The following is a 24,790-nucleotide window of genomic DNA, read 5'->3' on the forward strand; positions in this document are numbered from 1 at the left end:
GATTAAGTTAAATTTTTATTATACAGTATAACGTTTTAATTGGGACTATTTGAAGAGTTTAGTGTAACTTGGTATTTTTAACACAGCCTTTTAACCTAAGGAGCAGTTTGATTTTAAAGAAATGATTCTTCAAACATTGTTTTGGGGCTTGTATCAGAGAACAAATCATTCAATTAGCGAATGGTAAAATACCTTGCTATGTCACTCTAGTCATCGTTGGGAATCCAGAGAAAAGCCAGAGTGGTTCTAGAAGGTATGGTTCCTGAGTGGATTATGTAGAATTCTGGGTCAGTTTTCAAGGAGACATTAGATCATGCATCTGTGTTAGCCTAAGTCTCATTCAGTCTTACAGAGTCATCATGTCATCTGGCCATCATATGCACCTAATTATATATCATCTTTTAACATGACAAGAGGTAAATAAATAGGCAGGCATGTATTTTATGTGAAACTAATACAGAAATTCTTGTAGGGCTGTATTTTGTGAAACAGTTCTTTAAGGTGAATTGTTTGCCTTCTGGCCAAGATCGAGTAACGGGCCAGATTTAACCCCCTTACTAGATCTTACATATATTTTCAAACAAAAATAATAATCATATACTTGTAGTGTGAAATATATGTATAATTAAAGTATATGACTACAGCACCAAGGTGGAAAGAGGAAAATGGAAGTGTACTATTGTAAATTTCATATGAAAGTGGACTGTGGTAAGTTAAGGACATATCCTACAGACCCTAATACAACCAGTAAAATAACAAAACAAAGAATATCAAGTAAGCCAACAAAGGGAAAATATCGGTTTATACAAAGAAGGCAGAAATAAAAAAAGAAAAGAAAATAAAGAATAATGGCATATATAAAAACAAATGACAAGATGGTGAATTTAAACCTAATCATATCAATAATCAAATTAAATATAAATGGTCTAAGTACCTCAATCAATAGGGAAAGAGTTTTATGTCAGATAAAAGACAAGAGCACACTAACTCCCACCACCAACAATTCACTTGGAATGTAATGACACAAATTATTGAAAGTAAAAAGATGAAAAAAAGATATTCTATGATAGCACTAATCAAAAGAAAGATGGAGTGGCTGGCTATATTAATATCAGAAAGGTAGACAGAGAAAAGAGTAATACCAGAGATAAAGAGGGTCATTTTATAATGATAAAGGGATCAACTAATCAAGAGGCTGTGAAGAATCCTAAACAGTTATACGCTTAATGTCAGACCTTCAAGATACACGAAGCTAGAAATGCCAGGAAATGTAGATATCCACAGTTATAGCTGGAGATTTTGATATCCCCCTCTCAACAAATGAAGGAACAAGTAAATAGTAAATTCCTAAGGATCTAAAAGATTTGAACAGAGATATAAACTAATTTAACCTAATGGATATTTATAGAGCACTCTAAAAACAGCAGAATATACATTATTTCTAAGTGTATAGAGGACATTTTTCAAAATAGACCGGATCATAAAATAAGTCTTATTAATAAATTTAGAAGAATTCCAATTATGCAAAATATATATCATACCGCAATAGACTTAAATTAAAAATCAGTAACACAACTCTGGGCCATTATTAAATAGCTGGAAAGTAAATAGCACAATCCTATGCAGGTTAATTGATTTTATAATTATGTCATTACATGACTGGCACTGTGCTAGGCACTGAGGATATGAGAAAATAAGATAAAATGATTATCTGTCTTCATGGAAAGTTAAGCCACAGCAGAACAGGCAAACAATGCACGGAGGTCGGTAAGTTGGTATGAAAAAAAAATAAAGCAGGATGGATAGAGAGAGATAAAGAAGACTTGGATGTGATAATAACTTTGGACACGGTGGCCAGAGGACACCCCTCAGGAGGCGCACGAGGAGCTAAGGACTAAATGACAAGAGGAAGCCAGCTTGGTAAACATGAGGCGGGGGGAGGAACGGATGTCCAAGATACTTGTATTCTAAAGTTTATACTGAGAGGAAAACATGTGGGAGCTAAGAGGAATGTGAAAGGTGGATGGCAAATAAGAATTTAGAATGACACAAAGAAGAGTTTTGGTGAGCTTGATGATTTTGTTTTACCTGTGATGGCAGGTGAGGAAAATAAAGCAACCCTCCTTGAACTTGGAGCTGTGGAACCTTTAACTAAACTGCTCACCCATGAAGATAAGATTGTAAGAAGAAATGCTACTATGATATTTGGTATCCTGGCTTCTAATAGTAAGTGTCAACTTTTAAAAAGAAGCAAATAATCTCACGAAATGCCTTATCCTTCTTTTAAATTTGAAGTTAAGGGATTTGTTTTAATTTTATTTAAACTGACTTCAATATTCATGAAAAAGTAAGTATAATGCAACAAATGTACGCTTTCATATTTCAAGGGATATTTTTTAAGTATAAAGATGTGCAAAAACTCTCAAAGTTGGTGATGTAGTTTGTTCCGGTCTTATAAGCTGTAGGAGCAATCATTGTTTCTAAAAATTAAAACAGTTTTTTCTTTGAGTTAGTATAATGTAATTTGTCTGCCTGTAAGTAAGTTACACTTCATATGTATTTCACAGTGAAGGGAGCCATGGTAAAAAATTTTGATTTCAAGCTGCAAGCTATGTCTTGCCAAAAATAAATTTAGACACGTATTTACTCCTTAAATCAGACCTATTAGTTGCTTGAATGTTTTCATATATCTAATAGAGTGGAATAATAGTATTTGTTAAAATAGGCTGTTATGTATATTAGAATATCAGTTTGAACAAAACCATGCCAATAGAGGTGGTCCCTGACTAATGAACAAGATGTGTTTTCCATTTGTAAGTCATTTTCATGCAATAATGGTAGATTTTTAAGTTAGCCAACAAAAACTTTGTGATTTATAATAAAAAATGATATTTCTGGTGGAGTCTGAATTCTAATATGAAACTCAGGCTCCTAGGAATAAACATGTCTCTATCATGGCATGTGGCTAAAGTCATCATACTTTCTCCTTTTACCAGTCTCAGCAAAAACACTAGCACAGATTCCTCTTCCAACATCCTGCCTCCCCTTCACCTCACTTTTCCTGGACCCTGTGAGAGGCAGTGGGGTCTCCTTATTCCGTGGTGCCCGGAAGGGACTGTGTTATTAGTGTCTTCGGAGACAGTTATGAATGGAGGAATGGGGGCAGGGGGGCTGCTTTGTCTGGCATCTGCACCGTTATCACCTCAGCTGCAGAGACTCCGCGAACAGCACCTGCAGTGTCAGGACTCTGTCGGGGTTGTCAGTGGAAGGGGTTCAGGGGCAACTGCCAGAGCTTTAGTGGTGACTGTGCTGTAAGTATTTCTGGGGATGACAGCAGGATGAGTACAGTCGTGGGGGAGTGGACGTTGCACCAACCTGGATTACGATAACATTTGTCAACACTTACATAGCACTTACGATGTGCCAGGCACTGTTCTACAGGCTGTTCATGTATTAAATCATTTAATGAGGATGGTGCTATTATTATTTCCTTTATATATGAGGCAGCTGAGGCACAGAGAAATTCAATAAGGTAGTAATCATTTATGTTGTAGGGCCTTCATAAATTTATCTCAGGGATTGCCTGTATACAAACTCTGCTGTGTTGAATGTGCTGTATTGAATATATTTATAATCAAAAGAGGGAAAATTTAAAATTTTTATATGTTTTATTCTGTTAACAGAGGATTTGAGAACTAAAGATGCTTCGTAATACCTTTTGTGCAACTCCTCATTTTAAAAATAAGAAAGAGCCTTAAAAGATTAGATTCCTTGCTCAGTCATGCAGTGGTTAGTACCAGAACTGAGATTAGAGCTAGAGTTGGAACTTTACTCTCTGACTCTCAGTTTAGTAGACTTTCCGTTCATCAAATCTTTTATGATTCTTAACATTAGTGTACATCTAAGTGAAGTTCTCCTGCTAAATAATTTTGGGGGAGAATGCATTTCATTTGGAAAGGAGAGTTATAATTTCCTGTTTACACTTATATTTTCTAATTAAATGTTCAGGTCTGTATGATTTTTTTTCTTACTTTTGTTCTTAATTTCTATTATTCAATTTTATTTAGTATTCTCATTGTCCAATATATGTGGAGTTTATAATCTGTAAAGCCCTCCAAATAGTTTGCAAAATTTTTCTGAGTGGGTTTATAAATTGAATTTTACAAGTTTCTGAAGAAGTCTATGGCCCCAAAATATTGAGAATCACAATTACATTTGGTTGCTAAATGACGTGGCTCTCTGAGACTTGTCAAACCACACTCTGCAGGTTGGCCAGCTGGGCTGTGGTCAGCCCTAGGACCAGTGCAGTCTGCAACTGCCAAGTTTAATGATGGAAAGAGCTTTGCTGCCTTTGAGGTCTCCACTGAGTGTTTGAGTCTCGGATATGCTAAATGAACTTCTAAGAGCTTTCTTTTGATATTATGACTTGGGTGAAAAAACAAACAAACTATTATTGGAATTAATTAAACTGATTTCCCATTTGAACTATCTGATGACACGGATCCTTTAACTGCATGCGAAGTTCTTTTTTTGTTAAGTCAACCCATTAACAGCTATTGCTTCACTTTTCACCCATGTCCATGAAAACGTGGAATAAGAAAATGAGCAACTAGTCATTTGATCTAAATGAAAAGTCATGTTTCTGGAATAATTTACAAATAAATGCACGTCTGAAGCTACACAGTTAAATTGTCATCTTTGGGCAGTCGTAAGATAACTTCTGTTCTTCAGAAATTTGTATCTTCCTTTGATTCACATGCACCCAATGATATCACTACGTTCATAGTGGATAAACCCACAGAATGTTCCAACAGAAAGCCGGGCGCGAAAGGAAGCTATGAGAGCCGTCTTTCCCTTGTGCAGTTGCGTACAAGTTCTTTCTGCAGCTTTGCTGCTTCTTCCCCACTCCCCGCTTTTTTCCTAGAGTAATTGAGCTATGTGCCTGAGCTAATCCTGGGTCGTTCAAGACAGACACGTAAATTACTTCATTAAACCTTTTTATCAAAATGGGCCACTGTCTTCTTTTACCTGCCAGTTTGTATTTAGTTGATGAAGCCATATAACAGAGACTCACTTAACGAAGTCAGTTGAAGAGAGAGTTCATTAGGGTCCTTGAGAAATAAGTAGCCTTCGAAACGCAGAATTACTTCAGGCAATCTGAAGAGTTTGCCATCAGAGGAGAAGGGTTATCGAAAAAGGTACACAAGGTCAAGAATAAATTAGAAGGCCAATTTTATACAACCAAAAAATTGTGAATAAGTATGCAATTAAAACAGACTGCACGACGGTACTCCAGGAAGTAAGGTGCTGGGAGTTTTGAAACAGCCTAAAATTGTAGGTGTCACACTGTTTAGCTAGAACATATTTGTGTGGCCCAACCACAAGTAGTGGTTTCTATTTATTTGCCATATCTAAGAGAGTTCTCTGTTAAGAAAGAAGGGGATAGAGATCAATATTGTGTTTAAAATGATAAAAGTAGAAGCTTATCCATTATTTTTGCTGATTTAATCTCAAGAAAAGAGAGATTCTTTAAACAATCTAGTGTCAAAAAGCAGAATAACGAATCGATCAATGGTGCCACCAATTTATCAGAGCTGCCAGTGGATCGAACCGTCCATTGAGCTATAAGGAAATTGTTTAGTGGATGGATCTATTAGATCTGTTGTTGAACAGATTTGGGCTAAATTCATATCTAGAAGGGAATTTCATGGCACCGAGAATCCTCTGATGAACACTTTCTACTCGTTTGAGCAGACCAAGGCATGGCGTCACATACAGATGCAGCAAGGTGGCCCCTCCCCGGGGGAGCAGACCCTTCCTGCAGAGAACTAAGAGTAGCATAAGAGTACACAGAGCATGACTTATGTTCAGCGTTGCAGCAGAAACACTGAAGTACATGGAAGTTTATTTTGTTTATTAAATGGAGCATGTACTTGGAGATCTAAAAGCCCAGAAATATTTTTCTTCAAGCATGTGAAAAAGAGGAGCCTCTGGTAGGGCCTTCACAAAAATCATGCCAAGCAATACACACTGGACTCATGAGAATGAGAAGAGACCACCAGTACCCTCTTCCAGAAGGCACACATCTGTGCAGTTCACCAGAACACTTGGAAGGATCTGAGTGCTATGCCAAAGCTATTATTTCTTAACCCGTGGAGCGAATGTATTTTTCTTAACGAGTCTCAACTGTAAAATGATGCCCGCCACCATGAGACACAACCCTTCCCAGAAGCTCCATCACTCTTTTGTGCTTCAAGCCTATTCACATACATGTAGCTGGCTATAATCTTGCCGGCCCTCGTTTAGCCATTTTAAACAGAAATAGGTTGACGAACAGCCACATCTCTGAAGCCCACAGGAAAAGGTGTCCAACACAAGGTTAGAATATCTAGCGGTTAATGAGGAAAGATTCATCCAGAGACCATCTGCTTTGGCTACTGCAAAGTGAACTTTTCCAAAATTCTGGTAATGCTAATTCTGGCTTACAGACAAAGGTAATTGACCAAGAAGAGAAATTGCAAAACTGAAGTATCAGCTATTCTTTATTTCTCAGAAAAAGGGGGTTAAGGATGACAAAAAGAAAGCGAGGCCATACCTGTCTAGCCTTAATTAGGCTTATATAAATAATACAAAGATGAACTTAAAAAATGAATATACTTACCTTTAAGCATTTTTGCTAATGAAATAAAATGTAAACAAGATGCATTAATACAAAAAAGGCTGAGGATAATTTTAAATTACATTCCACGTAAGATTTATTAAAATCAAAATTTGAAAATCCCTTTCCAAAAAAACAACAACAAAAAATTAGTGTTACATAATAAACAAGCATAAGATACAGTAACTCAACTTACAGACATATGTTTTAGGCACATTTTGCACTTTTATGGTTACTTTTTCTAGTGTTTTGGAAGAGAGTGTAATATAATAGCTCAGTGGCCAAAGAGCAGAGGCGAGAATCTCTCTGGGTTCAGGCGGACCGGGGCATGAAACCTGGCCCCACCACTCACTTGCTGTGTGGTGTTGAGCCTTGATTTCCTTATCTGTAAAATTAAATAATAAAACCTATCTCATAAAGGACTATTCAACAGACATGGCCATTATTATTATTAATAAACATTAATATGCTGTTTCTTCTTTTGTAGATGATGTTAAAAAATTGTTAAGAGAGTTAGATGTCATGAATTCTGTTATCGCTCAGCTCGCTCCAGAAGGTAACTTGGCAATCTATGTGGATCTCGAAAATGAGGCTGCTTTATTTTTCACATTTGATTACACTACTTATTGAAAATAGTTAATGAAATGCCATTGTGGCTTGTCTTTTGGGCTCCACCAAGTAAGATTTGGGAAGCTCTGGTTTTCAAAACATGCTTTAGAGTAATGGTTGAGTAATAGGCATTTAGCATGCTTGTGTTATTTATTTTTGATATGCAGAAGAAGTAGTTATCCATGAGTTTGCTAGTCTTTGCCTAGCAAACATGTCTGCAGAGTACACCAGCAAAGTGCAAATATTTGAACACGGTGGATTAGAGCCTCTCATCAGGCTGCTGAGCAGCCCAGACCCCGACGTGAAGAAGAATTCTATTGAGTGCATTTACAACTTGGTCCAGGTGAGATTAACTTCTAAAAATATGTTTTGAGCAAAACTGATTATAGAATTTATTTTCCCATTAAAAAAAAGAAAAAAGAAAAAGGCTTACAACATCAGTTTTGATTAATCGGTTCGTCTTGGTACTATTTAATAGTTATCATTCAGAGAAAAAAATAATGGTAGTATAGATTCCTTTCAGTTTTCACACCTTAGAAGTAATTGTCTCTCATGAAAAAGCATTTTAGAAATGTATTTAGATTTGAAAAGAATAGAATGGTTTACAAATTCCAGAAAAAGGTAGGATTATGCCAGATAAAATGCATTTCTTCTGAAACGGGAAATGTGACATTCATGTTGAACTGGGTTTGACCTGGGCAGTTACCTAATGGCCTGGACTCTGGTGAACTAAGCACATTGGATGAATCATACACCCTAGTCCGTGTACCAAGATATTGGATTAGGTTTATTTATTGGTGAAAACGCAGCGAGCTGAGTATGCCAAACAGCTCATTATTCACAATCTCAAGAAGCGACCTCGCTGTGCTGTTTTCCTTTGTGATGGAAAGAAACCTCCTGCCTTCCCCTCCCCTACCTGCCCTGTCTTCTGTCCCCCACCAGCGCCCCCACCTCCCAGCCGACATTCACGCCCTCATACCCACAGCAGGTCAGCCCCCCGATCCTGTGGACAGCTTTTTCTTCTTCTATTCTGCTCACATTCCTGAACGATCCTCACACACATTCGATCGGCTTTTTGATCAACTGAAAATATAAAAACACCGTTTTAAGTAGCCACCAGTGGAGTGTGAAAGGAAGAGATGGTGAAGCAGAGGTGAAGGAGGGGTCACTGAGAGGCAGAGTATCTGGACAAATCACATAAAAGAAGAGACAAAAGGGCTCATGCTGAAGGCCGCAAACGCACATACTCTGGGCCTAGTCCTTGCCACTTGTCTGGGCACTGACGGTGTCACCCTCGCTCTTCCCTAAAAGAGCATCCTCCACCTTCGTTTCCCTTCTCCGGTTGCTTAAGGCTTTCCTTCGCCCAATAGGCCTAAGTAACTACACACGTTTTTGATTTTCATCCTCAAACTCGTTGTAGCTCTATTTCCCTATATGGAAATGAAAAGACTTCACTATTCTTCATAACAGAAGTACTAGTTAATCACACTATTAATTTCCTAGGACTGCTGAAACCAAGTACCACAAATTGGGTGGCTTCAAACAACAGGCGTTTACTCCCTCACAGTTCTGGAGGCTGGAACCCCAAAATCAAGGGGTTCCAGCAGGGCCACGTTCCCTCTGCGACTCTGGGTAGAATCCTTCCTTGCCTCTTCCAAGTTTCTGCTGGTGGCCATAAATTCTTGGTGTCTCTTGATTTGCATCTGCAGCACCACAATCTCTCCCTCTGTCATTTCTCTCTCTCTCTCTCTCTCTCTTTTTACAAAGACACCAATCTCGTAAGGACACCATTAAGTACCCACCCTACGCCGCTGTGACCTTAACCTAATTACATCTGCAATGATGCTGTGGACTTATTATTTCCAAATAAGTCCACATTTTAAGGTACTAAGGGTCATGACTTCAACATATTTTTTTTTTGAGGACATATAATCCAACCCAAAACAAACAGCAACCTGCAATTTTTATGTCTAAAGGAAGCTAAATATTAGAGGTCAGTTGAAGGATGCATAGAGGAAAACTAAGCTGTAAGTGAAGCTTTTCCACCTTTAATATTATTTTACATTTCGAATGTCATGATTTGGCACTCTGAGTTTGGGGGTTATTCATAGCTTTTTGCCTTGTTTTCTCCATTGCTCACCCCAACCAACTCCTTCCCTCCCAACTCACCTACAGAATTACAGACACACAATGCAGAGCAGTGTGTCTAGACTCTAATGACCCCTTGATACTGTAAATATCTTAAATAAAAACCTGATGTAAATTTGCATGCACAGGGCCTACCGATGGCACTGCATGCACACAAGCATTTCATAAACAAGCCATTAAAATGAGAATAATAAGGAGCTGATGCCATCATTTCATTTTATCAAACACTATTTAAAACAGGATATAGAGTGTGAAGAGAATTTCATTATGCATAGGTTTTGTTGTAATACTGTTTATAGTAATAGAAATGCGCTGTGTAATAAAGAAAAAATAGATGCGGAAAAAGTCATAGATCATGTCTATTTCCTGTTGTTGACAATGTCTGCATGGTTAAAATGAATATTTTGGTGTTGTCAGTTGAGGGTTTGCTTATTTTTGTGAGTTATTTTGGAAGGGAATCTGGAATAAAAGATTTGAAAATTATAACATTCTTTGTTAGAAAATATAATTTTCTCATTCTTGAAACTGCATTTTGCTTTAAAAGTTGCTTATTTGATCATTTGTATTTCATGGCAGGATTTTCAGTGTCGAGCTACAATACAAGAACTAAATGCAATCCCTTCTATATTAGAGCTCTTGAAGTCGGAATATCCAATTATTCAGTTATTGGCTCTCAAAACCTTAGGCGTTATTACAAATGATAAGGAGTCAAGAGCAATGCTGAGAGATAGTCAAGGAATGGACCTCCTTATTAAGATCCTGGAAACTAAGGTATTTATAACATTCATTCAACTGTCTACGACAAAATGTATGTCTCCTAAATGTTGCTATAAAATACGAATTGTAGAACTTTTTTTTTTTAATGAAGTTTTATTATATTCAAGCATGGTACTATCTATAATGAACTGAGTTGCTTATTGCTACATAGTTTATCACCACAATCAAATCAGACAAATGATAAAGGCCATTATAAAATAATTTTTTAAATATTCTGGGAGGTTTCTCACAACATTAAATATAGAACTACCATATCATTCATCAATTCCACTTCTGGGTATTTATCTGAAGAAAATGAAAATACTAACTTGAAAAGATGTATGCACCCCCATGTTCACTGCAGCATTATTATAATAGCCAAGATATGGAAACAACCTAAATGTGGTGTGTATATATACAAATATTCGTATATATACATATGTATACATATATGTATGTCTATATACACACACAATGGAGTATTATGTATCCATAAAAAGAATGAAATCTTGCCATCTGCAACAACATAGATAGAACTCGAGGGCATCATACTAAGTGAAATAAGTCAGACAGAGAAAGACAAATACCACATGATCTCGCTTATATGTGGAATCTGTAAAAACAAAACAAAACAAAAAATATAAAGCTCATAGATATAAAAAATAGAATGATGGTTTTCAGAGGTGGAGATTAGGAGTTGGTCGAAATGGGTGAAGAGGTTAAAAAGAAACTTCCAGTTATAAAATAAATAAGTCATGAGGATGTGATATACAGCATGGTAACTGTAGTTAACAATCCCTATTGGATATCTGAAAATGACTAAGAGAACAGATCTTAAAAGTTATCACAAGAAAAAAATTTGTAACTATACATAGTGACCAATGTTAACTAGACTTACTATGGTGATCATTTTGTACAATATACAAACAATGAATTATTATGTAATACACCTGAAACTAATATGATGTTATATGTCAATTATACCTCAGTTAAAATCTTCTGGTTTAGAGTCTACAGTCATGCCACCCTGAACACGCCCAATCCCGTCTTGCTCGTATTTTTAAAAAAATAAAAAATAAGGGATTGTAAGCTGACAAGGTCTTTGCAATCTGTGAGGTTAACCAAGGGTTGCCTCACCTAAAGAAAAAAAAAACCTTCTGGTTTAGAAGATTTAATATTTTTAAATTATTACTCGTGATCTTCATGATTTTCTGAAATGCCTAGAATTAGTCTTTTAAACTTCGCCATAGTTTTCTCTATGGTAAAGCAAGAAGAGTAATTTACCGCACATATAGAGAGTAAACTGCTTTACTCAGTCTAGTGATTTAAATATTTATTTCATGTTAAAAGTTAAATTTTTTAGGTCTAGAATAATGTTTGTCCAAATAGCCAGATACCATGCCATAACCCAAGTTAAAATATTAAAATTAACCATCACAAGTCCATCCCTTGTCAATTTGGCACCCACACACATCTCCTTAAATCACACTTAATCTCCAAATGAAGACAATAACAAGGTCCTACTTCGGCCTAACACGATACGACTATCCTCTGTATGACCGAGAATACACTGACCCTTTCCTCAGAAGAGAACGCAGAGTTCTGGGGTGATGATTACTTTTCTCCTTGATATCCTGTAACTTAAATACTATGATGTAAAATTAACAATACTTAAATACTAGTTTCTAAAATCAGTACATCTTATGTTGTGTAAGGGGATAAGAGAGGGAAGAGCACAAAGATGTTTCATATACGCGCACGTATTCAAAACAAAATGAGGAAGAGATACTCATGACAATTACAGCCTCTTTTCTGTAACTGGTCACATGGTCATACTTGCTGTTTGTAACTGCTTTATTCCACTACTCATCCCATATTCCCTTTGCCCTCAGCAGATACTCAGCTCACCTTGGTTCTTTGCCTGATAGAGTGACATAGACATCATTCCTGAGGGGTCTGGGCCATTAGTAGTCCTGCCTGGATTGGGTCGTTGTGGTTTTCCATCAACTTTAATCCTAAGGCACGGTAATCCTAAGACACCCTAAGGGGTCCCCTGTGTTCCAAATATACCCTTCCTGACCTCTGTTGTGCAGTAGCAGTCTGATTTCTCCTTGGTGGTCAGCATCAGCCACCCAGCTGGCATAGTTAACCCCTTCTTCACCTATTGGTTTAGAGGCATGAGGAGCCCAAAGTGTCCGGGTGGGAGTCTTAACTTTCAGTGCAGTGGAATCACTGTTTGCATTCGCTGGTGGAAGCATTTTTCTCTTTGGAGCTAAGACCTCTAGGTCAGTAGAGCATAAGGTCACAGAGACAGGAAGCAAAAATTTTGCTAGTGGGTCACTAGAGGTAATGATGAGTGCTGCCACTCCCATTTCCCTCCCCTGATTCCTGGGCCCATGAACCCTGGCTATGGGAACAACAGCACCATACACTGATGCTAGTTTAGAGCCCGTACAGCCTCCTGCAGAACCTTGCCCCAGACCGACAACGTATCACCACCTACAGACCCTGCAGTTGAGTCTTTAAAAGGCCATTCTATCAGGCCTGCTGCTCTAGGATGCTGGGGACCAGGGTGAAGCCAGTGAATTCCATGAGCACGAGCCCATTGCCACGCTTTTGCTGTGAGAAATGCCATGATGGCGGTACATCCTTTCTGTGTTTCTCTCACTTTAACGATTTCCACCTTAAATTTCTAGCTGTTCAGGTAAGCTGCAGTTTCCCACTGCTATGGGGATTTGAGAGATTCCTCAGGCAGGAAGGCCACACACTCACAATACTTCCCTTTACCAGTTGGAGATCATAAGGACTATATTTATTTCCTTCTGTTTCTGTCTGCTTAATCAAAAAATATTTCCTTTAGATTTTAAAATTGTTTTTAATGGAAGGTCATATGACCACCTTCACTTGGATACCATTACCAGAAGTTTCCAGTAATTACTTTTTATCTGTAAAACACTTTGGAATAGGGGAAATGAGAAGAGGTGGGGCAAATAGTTAGAATGATGTTTTATTAATCGACAGATTTGTTTCCTTGGATCTCCATCTCAACAAAATTAATTTTATTGTGTTCTGACTGACCTTAGTCCCTCTGGTAGTAAAGCTTGGAAAGTATAAATTTCTTTTAGTACGACTTTCTAAAGTAGAGTTTGCTTTTATTATTAGGAATTGAATGACCTTCACATAGAAGCGCTTTCCGTGATTGCCAATTGCCTAGAAGATATGGATACTATGGTGCTGATTCAGCAGACGGGGGGTCTTAAGAAGCTCCTAGCATTTGCAGAAAACTCTACAATTCCTGATATTCAGAAGAATGCAGCAAAAGCAATTACCAAAGCAGCTTATGATCGTATGTCTCATTTTATACCAAGCATCCCTATTCTCTCTTGTATTCTTGATTTGGATTAGTACTGACAAACACTAGATATTTGTCTGCCATTTCAATGACTATTTGAGAATAGTGCTATTCTTACTATTTAAGGCCAAAATTTATCTCAATGCCAATGAGTTAAAGTAGAGATTACTTTGTCAGGGATATAATAAACCTAATATGATTTAATTATAACTCTATCTTTTTTAAATCATTCAATCTTAAATTAAGTTTTAAGCCTTATTTCTCTTGATTTTGGAATTATGTAGAATGTACACGTTGCTTATGATCCTGAAAACATTGTTTCAATAAATCCACATTTGGAATGATATCCACATCGTAATTTCAAGTTTCAGCTAGAGTCAGTGCCATGTTATAGAGCTGTGAAAAATAATATGCTCATACTACATACATAATACAATTTTCATTTCAGCAGCAAGCTATGTTGACATAAATCTGTAAAATATGAGAGATTAATTATATCACAAGCACCAAAGATGAAATTATGGTTTTAATTTATGTATGTTTGGAGTATTTTATTTAGTAAAAGATGTGACTTTATTTACTCCTTCCACATCACTCCTTGTATTAATGATGACAACTCCGACTAGTTTAAATGATTTATATTCTAAACATATATAGTCATATCTGTACATATGTCTATGTGTATGTTATGGGAAACATTTCCTTTTCAACCCATACTGGATTTCTTCAAGGCAAAGTTTTAAAGCAGTAAGCCAAATTTCACTGTCCAGTACACTGTAGATATAGCATGGTCTTGTGAGTTACATGATATGTGCCAAATCTAAAGACAGGCTGTAAAATTAAGGTTTTCAATGTTGGCAAAGTTGGTTGGTTCAGTGTTCTGCCCAGTGGAAGTAGACCTTATCACTCCTGGTCGGTTCTGTCATCCATCTGTCCTAGGCCTTCTTACCTATTTGAGACCCAAAGAGAGGGCAGTGGGAAGACAGGAACAATGTCACATCTAAAATTTTGCATATCGCAACTTCTCTTTGGATTATTAGTGTGGCTGGGTCATTGGAAGATTGTCCCAGCCCCTCTTGGGATAGTGAGTTTCATGAGTTCATCACCCATCATGTGACATAGCACCGGAAATAGCACTTCTTAGAGAGTTCCTGGTGGTCTAGTCTGACTACTAGTTCCATTACTGGTGCCGCGCTGACCTAGGTATGTGACTGTGGGTGACTGCAGCCTCTCTGGACCTCTTTATTAATGATTTAATGAGCCACTCACTTGGTGTCAGTAAACCCAAAACAGGCAAGTAAACAGATAATCACAATGCAGTGTTAAAAGTGCTTGTCGATGGAAAAACAGGGTCACCCCGGAGGGCCGCCTAATGCAGACTTGGATCAAATAAGGCCTCCTGAAATAGGAAGGACCTATTCAGGCTAGGATCGATTGTAAATAATAGAAATTGGCTGCGCAAAGACAGTCCTGGTAGGATGGAGGGCAGGGGGTGGGGATGGTGGGGTCAGCAATGCTCTAAGGCAGCGGTCCCCAAACTTTTCAGCACCAGGGGTTCTCCTATGAGAATCTAATGTCTGATGATCTGAGGTGGAGCTGAGGCGGTGATGCTGGCGCTGGGGAGCGGCTGCCAACACAGATGAAGCTTCTCTTGCTTGCAGCTTACCACTCACCTCCTGCTGTGCAGCCCGGTTCCTAACAGGCTGTGGGACCGGTATTGGCCTGTGGCCCGGGGTTTGGGGACCCCCGCTCTAAGGCGAAGGAATAGTGTTTGTAAAGGCCTGAGATGGATAGAGTGTGGCAAGTTCCAGAAGTGGAGGTTTTCAGAATGCTTAGTGACCAGAAGGCAGGAGACGACTGAGAGTTAAGGCTGTAGAGGGAGGAGCCAATGAGCGTCATAAGACAAGTTAAAGACTTTGAACTTTATTTTGATGGCAACAAAGAGCCTTGAATTGTCTTAGAGAGGGGAGGGAACATTGCATACTTTTACTTTTTAAAGAAAGAGCACTCTTGCTGCAACGTGGAGAAGAGATGGAAACGTGCAGGACCAGACAGAAAGACCAGGAAGGGGATTGAGGGGTTGATGTAGGTGACAGGTGAAGGTGTCTTGAAACAGAGATGTGGTGGCCGAAATGGACTCAGAGGCATTGCAAGAACCACCAGCACAATGCATGGCGCGTTGGGAGGGTCCATCATTGTTTGTTGAATGACTACATGTGTTGGGGGAGGAAGAGGTGATGTTTAGGACGAGGCCCAGTTTCTGGCTTGAACAGCTGGAAGTAGAATGATGCCACCCGCGTTTCTGGGTAACTCCAGAGAGGAGCAGGTTTTGATCAAAGGAAAAGAAATGAGTTCTATTTTATAATTTATGTGGTAAAGTACACATAATATAAAATTTACTCTCTTAACTGCTTAAGTAACCAATAAGTAAATTCACTTAACCATTAAGTAAATTCACATTGTTGTGCTATCATCAGCACCATTCATCCACAGAACTCTTTTCATCTTGCAAAATGACGCCCTGTACCCGTGAAAAAATAAGTCCCCACTTCCTCCTCTCTGTGATCCTGAGCAACCACCATTCTTTTTGTTTCTATGATTTCGACTATTTGAAGTACTTAAATAAGTGGAATTATACAATAATCGTCCTTTTGTGACTGGCTTATTTCACTTAGCATGATGTCCTCAAGGTTTATCAGAATTTCCTTCCTTTTTAAGGCTGAATAATAATATACCATTGTATGTACAGATCACATTTTGTTGATCCATTCATTCCTTGGATGGACATCTGGGTTGCGACCACCTTCTGGCTATTGTGAATAATGCTGCTATGAAAATAGATGTACAGATATCTCTTATTCAAGTCCCTGCTTTTGATTCTTCGGGGTATATACCCAGAAGTGAATCATATGGTAATCCTATATTTAATATTCTGAGGAATTGCCAAACTGTTTTCCATAGTGGCTGCACCATTTTACATTCCAATCAGCAGGGCATATAGATTCCAGTTTTCCTACTTCTCACTAAATCTTATTATTTTCCATTTTTTTTTTTTATGGTAACCATCCTCATGGGCGTGAAGTGGTATCTCACTGCTTTTTGATTTGCATTTCTCTAATGATTAATGATATTGAGCATTTTCTTTATATGTTTATTGACCATCTGTGTATCTTCTTTAGAGAAATGTCTATTCAAATCTTTTGCCTATTGTTTTAATTAAGTTATTTAATTTTTGTTGTTGAATTGTAGGAGTTCTTTATATATTCTGGATATTAATTCCTTTTTAGATATATGATTTGCAAATATTTTCTCTCATTCTGTGGGTTGTCTTTCACTCTGTTGATTGTGCCCTTTGATGCACAGAAGTTTTAAATTTTGATGTGGTTCACTATATGTATAAATTTTTTTGCCTGTGCCAAGAAGTCATTAGTGACATTAAATCCAGTGTCATGAAGCTTTCCCCTCATGTTTTCTTCTAATAGTATTATAGTTATCTATGTTCTATAAGAGGAAGTTGATATAAGTTCAGAGTATTCTGAGGAGCCTATAATTGTTCATTGACCAGGGGTACTTTATGAAAATTTGTTTCTTTCTCTTGTGTCCCATGAAAATTTGTTTGTTTCTCTTGTGCCCATGCCCTGGTCCTCTTTTTCTCCTTTTCTTCGTAATCAACTTCTTTCTCTTATCTCTATCAACCTTCTGCACATGACTTCTGCTTCCTCCATTCCACCAAAACAGTCCTTGTAGAATTTGACATTGACCTCCCAACTTCTAAATTCTACAGATACATTTTCAGCCTTTTCTTTACTTGATTTTCTTGTGACATTCAGCACTGTTGATTGCCCTCTTCTCTGGAAAATTCTTATTCTTCGATTTCCATAACACACCTCTTCCTTGATGAGGACCCTAATCTTCAGACTGACCAGTTTGCCTTGACCAGCTTCCTCTCATCCGCCTGTCGTGTCAGGATTAAACTTGCCTTCCTATCTTGGTTCAGTCTTGTCTTTGAAATCTTTATGAGTAATCTCACTTGTGACAGATGGTTCAGCTGACTCCTCATTTGCTTATGAATACCCAGATCTGTATCTAATTACGACCTGTCTTCTGAATTCTTGCCTATATTTCTCATGACTTCCAAGCACATCCAACTACGTTACCCAAACTTAACTTTTGAGGCATCTTTAATTTCTTTGAAAATCTGATGAAAGTGCCCCCGCTCCCAAACGCACATATATATACACAACAATCTGCACATAATTTCAGGGAGTTCGTGGGCTACCAGAAGCCCATCTATGCCTTCTGGATCCACAAACTCCAACTTAATAACTCTTGGACTAGAATAAACAGGATTAAGTCCAGATGCCCAAGCTTGGAATCAGAGATTCTTCGATCTCGTACTATCACATGGCCATTGGTTATCAGTTTGTTCTTGCTTGCATACTCTCCATTGTGCTCTGGAGCATATAACTTATGCCAGACCATAATTTTTATACACATTTGCTCTGGTTTAGGCCCTTAGTCTGGATTCTGATTGTGGAAATCCTGTTTTGACCCATTGGTATCCACATTCTTCCAGTGGCTAGGTTTAGAGGGAAAATCGCATTTTTTAATTCCACTGCTTTTTGAGGTTTCTATAAAATAACTTTTTTTCCTATCTTTCTGTAAGAAATTTTAAAATGTATTTTCTCATGCTTTAATCTAGTGTAGCCCATTCTGCGTTATATACACTATCAATTTCCTCACACCAGAGCCTTCATCTATCCCTACTATAGTAGATTAAACAAGAACCTGTACAGGAACTCAGGTACTCTGACCCACTATTTTGGCATACCAAGCAAGCACGGGACAAAAGTTAACTTCCATTGCTTAGCAGAAGCCTCATTTTCCAGATGGGATGAGATTTACATCTACCCTAACTGCTCAACCGACTACCCGTGTATATTATGGTAGCAGTCCTTCACCGTTACCTGGCAGATTTCATCTGTTACTGTAAAAGCTTACATTTCATAATCCAGATTGCTCAGCTGGGAACCTTCCTCTATCCATTCTGGCATAGTCTCCTTCCTTCCTAAATTTGTTCCACCTTTTGTGACTGTACAAACACTGGAAAAGTGTGTCAAATGAATTTGCAGATCTAATGGGTAAAGAGATGGTTTAATTTTCTTATAGCCTAGGCAATATCTGGTCTGGAAGATTGACTCTTGGAGCTTCTAGACAGAGCTGATTCTACAAAGAGTCAAGCTTTCTCTCTGTCCACATCTCCCAATAAATCCTCAGGCATGAACCCTCTTCTGATTGGAAGGATAGGGCTTTGAGAACATTTCTCCATTCCAAGCTTCTCCAGAAGCAGAATTCCCCTGAGGATTTGGAACTGCCTTATCCAGAACATTTGTGGGTGGAGTGGCCCACTCTGTTCAGAACACAATGCTAGCACAGAACCAATATCCTGTTCCCTAGGGCCAGCGCTAGGGGATTGGCTGGCATCTTCCTCATTTACCTGATTATTTTCTTCTATTTTTGTAGATTTATTTACCTCTTAACGCCATTACCTCTTTCACAATAATCCACAATAATCACCTCTTTCTCCCTGCCTACGTTCTAGACTGTGCCTTTTCTGGTCCTACATGTATTCCTTGTCTACCTTTTTTTTTTTTTTTTATCAACTGTTGCCTGCCTTGACTCTCTCTGCCAGACCCAGCCAGATCTGGCATGCTTTATTTTATTTTAGACATGCCTTATTTGACATTAATAACAATGATAAACTCTAAAAACTTATCAGGATTAACAAAATTATCTCCTAATACTTCTGTATTGCAAGTAAATAATCATGAAGCTTTAAAATAATTCTCCACAGGTAGCAAACTTCATTCATAATGAGGTTTTAACAAATACTGTAAAATACTGTTTTTTATACTGTCGTTAATAACAATGTAACTATCAGTATTTATAACACTTTTTTACTTTCCATAATTATTTTAAAAATTTCATAGGCTAAGTAATGCATTGTCATTACATGTCAAAATCATTTTTTTTGAAACACACAAACGCATAATGCACATTCCTTAAGTTTGGCTGATTTAGTAAAGTTTTAACATGCATCCCCACATCACTATGCCTTTGACCGGGCACCAGGAGGAGGAAGGTGTTAATTACCACGTTGCCACGAGGTTTATGGACTGGTATTAACATCTCAGCAGGAGCAGAGGTGGAACAATAGCGACTTCTGAGACGGAGTGAAGAAAATCATCATTATGTACAGATTTATTTCCAGTTACTAAACCTCATGCTTTTTATTTTAGGGAGACTGAATAAATGTTATTTTTAAAGGACATTCCTCTAGTAGTAGCATAATTACCTTGCCATCTTTATTATCTGTATAATTAAAACATAAATACTCCTCGTGTAGCAATTCAATGAAGGTTCTTGGTTAATATGTTAATTCATCTTTTAAATCTATTATAGCCACACTGCAGTCAGCACTTTTGAGGTTTGATGAACACAGCTGGATTTTGAGAACACTATCAGCAGGGTTGAGAAACTGATGGCCCACAGTATTTAAATTATATTTTAAATCTTTCCATTAATTGCATATATACTGTTTTTTTTTTTTAATGTAACAATTACATACTACAAAGTTAGTCTTTTCAAATTAATTCTTTTGGTCGATTTTCCTGACAGAATCCACTCAGAGTGTTCTATTTAGTAAAGTTGATTTAGAGACATTAGAGAACTCTTAATTATAAATCTAAGCATTTTAGGTCAGCTACGCTAGAAAAGTTTCAGATCTTGTTTATTCAGGGAAAACTAATAAGGGCTACATGTATTTTTAAATATCTTAGAAGCTACATACTTCATATTTAAGTGATAATTGCATCTTTTTTTTTTTAATGAAACCGTTGTGGTCTGCCTGAATTCTAAAGGAAAGGAAGTAAGGGATTAAAATGATAGGATTACAGGACATGGTTTATGATTGGTATAAGACAGAATGAACAGAAGTGTTAGCAATTTAGCTTGTGCCAGCTATGGCCAGATCGTTCAGCATACATCTGGGTATCAGATGAACAAAGGCTAAAAGTATTTGCCAATATGGTGGCATCTGAATGTGATACTACTTCTGTGAAAGGGGAGATTTAAAAAGAAATTATTGTTGAAGGAAGACAGAAATTATATATTAACTTTAAAATGGAAACCGAATTGCAATAATTTCTGAAAGTATTTCTGGAAAAAAAAAACAAGTCAATTAAAATATGTATAAGTAATGAACAAGTTCCACATGTGGATGGTGTAATCTAAATTAGTATCAGCATTTTTGCAGAGATTTTAATTTTAACAGATTAGTCTTATATATCAACATCCTAATAACATATATCACATTCTTCTATTTTAATCATGTAAATTGACCTTGTAAAGGTTAATGGAGAATCAAACCTACGATAAAGTTTTATGAAAGAACTTAGATAAATAACAGGAATTATTTGTAAACTATTTCTTTTCAAAGTAGTCTCTGGTACTTCTTATGAGATTAAAACTGAGTTTGGTTAATAGATCTTTTCTAGGTACTTAGAGCCATTACTTTTTTCCAAATAAAGAAAACTATGCTAATGTATGTTTAGATTATGTTTCTGGGAATTTAGCAAGCAATTAAATAATTATTTAAATTTTTGCTACATCAGCATGTAACTTAAGACAAAAAAATGATTATGATTTTTTTTTTTTTGATACAACATTATAAATTCCTTAAGACTTCCATGGAATCATACTTTATTACTCATTTTTACTTTTCCTCTTCTCTTGAGCATCTAGCTCACCAGCTTGTACATCTTAGGCATTCTTCAAATATTGGGTTTGTATTTAGAATAAACATCAGATAAACAGGTTTTTGTGCTTAGTGAGAAAATAGTGTGTGTGAACGCAGCACCATGCCAGGCACATGATTAGTGCAAATAAGTTCTTGCTACGTCTGAAACATGCCATAGTATTGGTAACATATAGGAGAATAAGAAAAAAGGCAATATCTGTGCTTCATTTTGCATAATCACTGTGTTCTAAAGGCCAAATAGATATATATTTTGTTTAGACGCTTCACGACTAAAGCTAGCAAACAGTTTGAATTCCTATCATATTTTGGTTGGGGAAGTAGTTACACTTGCACGGTTTTTGCAGAAAAATTCTGATTTTTTTCCCCCTTTTGGTTTACATAAGCTGAAAACAGAAAACTTTTTCATGAACAGGAGGTCGAAAAGTGCCTCATAGTCCTTTTGAGCTCTGAAAGCGATGGAACTAAAATTGCTGCTTCCCAGGCTATTTCAGCGATGAGTGAGCATTCAGGCAGCAAGGAGTTTTTCAATCATCAGGGTAAGCAGACTGGAAAAAATCGTTGCTTACGTTTTTAGGTTCCCATATTCTAGTCTACCTGGATGTTGGTGAAGTCACGAATTACTTTTTTTTTTTTTGCCGCAGGGATTCCACAGTTAATTCAGTTGCTAAAAAGTGACAATGAGGAGGTGAGGGAGGCGGCTGCCCTGGCCCTGGCTAATCTGACCACTTGCAATCCCGCTAACGCAAAGTAAGTGCAAAATGGCTGTTGTGTGTGGGAGAGAGCACGTCCAAAGAGTGCTCGTTTTAACATTTTGGCTTTCGAAGCAGTTTACATGTTGGTTCAGATGGTCTGTCTCAGTATAAAACTCTTATGCAACCCTCAGAAACCCTTATTGAAAATAAGCCATCAGCTAGGCCTGTCTTCCCAAACTACAGTCATGCACCGCGTGATGACGTGTTTGGTCTATGACCGACCACATATATGATGGCGGTCACAAAAGATTATGATGGGGCTGGAAAATTCCCACCACATAATGATGCTGTAGCATTTGTGAAGTCAGAGGGCCACACATTGCTCATGTGTTTGTGGTGATGCTGGTGTAACCAAACCTACTGTGCTGCCAGTTGTATAAATGTACTGAAGACCGTATTTTTACTGTATCTTTCTAGGTTTAGATATATTTAGATACACCAGTACTTACCATTTCGATACACAAATACAGCATTCAGTACAGTAGCATGTCGTACAGGCTCGTAGCCTAGGAACAATGGGCTGTATGTACCACATGGCCTGGGTGTGAGTTAGGCTAGACCATCTAGGTTTGTGTGTGTGCACTCTGTGACGTTTGCCTGATGACTAAAACCTCCTAAAGGCACATTTCTCACAATGCATCCCCATCATTAAGCGATGCATGACTATTATAAAATCTTGACTATTTCTGGGTTTATTTGGAAAATGTGCAGGCCATTCGATTCAGGTAACAGGCTAACTCTCATGGAAGGTTCCAGTACAAATAAAACTGGATAATGCCGGAGATCTTAAAGACAACATTGTATGACAACATTTGATAAATCTGGAAAAAAAATTTAAAAATCCATTTTAAAAGGGCATAAACATTAGATAAATCTAGAAAGTTTTAAAAAGTGAATTTAAAACATCTATGGGTAAGTCTACGGCCATGCCACCCCGAACAAGCCCAATCCCGTCTGATCTTGGATCTAAGCAGGATCGGGCCTGGTTAGTACTTGGATGGGAGACCATCTAGGAAGACCAGGTGCTGTAAGCGTAAAAAATAGAAAATAAGGGATTGCAAGCTGACAAGGTCCTTGCAATCTGTGAGTCAACTAAGGGTTGCCTCGCCTAAAAAAACCAAAACAAACAAACAAAAAAAACATAGTAAATACTCTGAAGAAAGTTTGGGAAGGAGTGCTATCTGTATTTAAGCGCTGTGGTATGTGATTTATGTTCATCGAAAAAGATTATCAAGATGATCCGTCAACTAATGAGGAAACTGAGGCTCTGCAAGGTTACCTAATTTTCCTGGGTACAAATATCTATTTCAGTAGCTGACCTGGAAATTAAATCCAGGTCTGCTGGACCCCAAAGTCTGTGTTCTTTCCTCCACAGAAGATCAGACTGCCTTATAACACAGTAAGAATTCCTCGAAGGTAACTATTATAAATAAAATAATGATCTGCTCTCCCTAAATCTCATTTTGTACATGTATTAGGGTTCTCTCGAGAAACAGAACTAATAGGAAATAGATAAATAGGTAGATAGATGATAGATGATAGATAGATAGACAGACAGATAGATAGATAGATAGATGATAGACAGACAGACAGATAGATATATAGATATAGGAATTTGCTCATGTGATTATGAAAGCCGAGAAGTTCCATAATCTGCTGTCTGCAATACGGAGAAACAAGAAAGATGGCGGTATAATTCACTCTGAGTCAAAGGCCTGAGAACCAAGGAGCTGACGTCTGAGTGCAGCAGAAGATGTTGCAGCTGAAGCAGAGAGGCCCTCAACTGATTGGATGATGCCCCTCACATTGATAAGGAGGATCTTTACTAATCTCTTCCAGAAATACCCTGACGGACACTAAAAAATAATGTTTTACCAGTGATCTGGGCATCCTTTAGCCCAGTCAAGTTGCCACATAAAATTAATCATCACAATACGTTACTCATTATTTTTAGTATAATATTATCTTGTAGCACTGTGGCTAAAATTACCTTTTTTGAACTTGAAATACAGCCTCCTGCGCCTCCATCATATATTGAATCCATTTCATACCCTTTTCTTCCCTTTATGTACTCCCACACACAAATATTTTAATGCAATGAATAAAAACCTAATGATGCCCAATAAAAACATAGCCAAAATGCATAGGCATCAAAACGAAATTGTATTCCTTTAATAGCTACAATCTTTGACACAGTAATTTCCTAAATTTGGGGTCATCATCATCTGTATGAAAGCACACACATTTCTAGAATATTGAGTCATAATATGTAGCAATTTGAAAATAGTGTATCGAGTGATTTTTTTCCAGTGTAGTCATGCTAGTGCAAAAATCTTATCAGTGGCACTAAAACACTTCCATTGCCAGTGCATTTAGATTTACATATTATCTAGAATACCTTAATGGGCCTCCAGAGTATATAGATGTCTTGATTTGATGTGAGAATACCTGGCTTATGTCGTTTCATAATTTTACATAAAATCATAGAAAATTAGAATGTTAAGTAGTTCTAAAAGAGACTGCCAACGGATTTTTTCTTTCAATTATCTATTTCGGATTTTTGTCACCTGACTTTCTAGTTTCATTTTATCAATATAGAAAGGTTAGTTAGGACAAAATGATACCTGACTTTTCCTCTATGTTATCAACTTTATTTTTATAAATTAATTTTATTTTTATAAGGTTTTAATTGCTGT

General features: G+C 37.4%; 1 protein-coding gene and 1 pseudogene across 1 annotated transcript in view; both read left to right on the forward strand.

The window, feature by feature from the left end:
• The window catches only part of ARMC3 (armadillo repeat containing 3), a 74,577-nt gene that overhangs the window by 16,020 nt on the left and 33,767 nt on the right, over positions 1-24,790 (forward strand). Inside the window, exons 4-10 of the mRNA XM_039877566.1 lie at positions 2,101-2,226; positions 7,146-7,214; positions 7,435-7,610; positions 9,992-10,186; positions 13,334-13,517; positions 21,726-21,878; positions 21,984-22,089. Coding sequence (XP_039733500.1) covers positions 2,101-2,226; positions 7,146-7,214; positions 7,435-7,610; positions 9,992-10,186; positions 13,334-13,517; positions 21,726-21,878; positions 21,984-22,089 — 1,009 coding nt within the window. The remainder of the gene's footprint in view (positions 1-2,100; positions 2,227-7,145; positions 7,215-7,434; positions 7,611-9,991; positions 10,187-13,333; positions 13,518-21,725; positions 21,879-21,983; positions 22,090-24,790) is intronic.
• LOC120614799 (uncharacterized) lies at positions 23,011-23,128 on the forward strand (annotated as a pseudogene).

The sequence above is a fragment of the Pteropus medius genome, unplaced genomic scaffold, assembly GCF_902729225.1.
Source record: "Pteropus medius unplaced genomic scaffold, Ma_sr-lr_union100, whole genome shotgun sequence".
Taxonomy (NCBI): Eukaryota; Metazoa; Chordata; class Mammalia; order Chiroptera; family Pteropodidae; genus Pteropus; species Pteropus medius.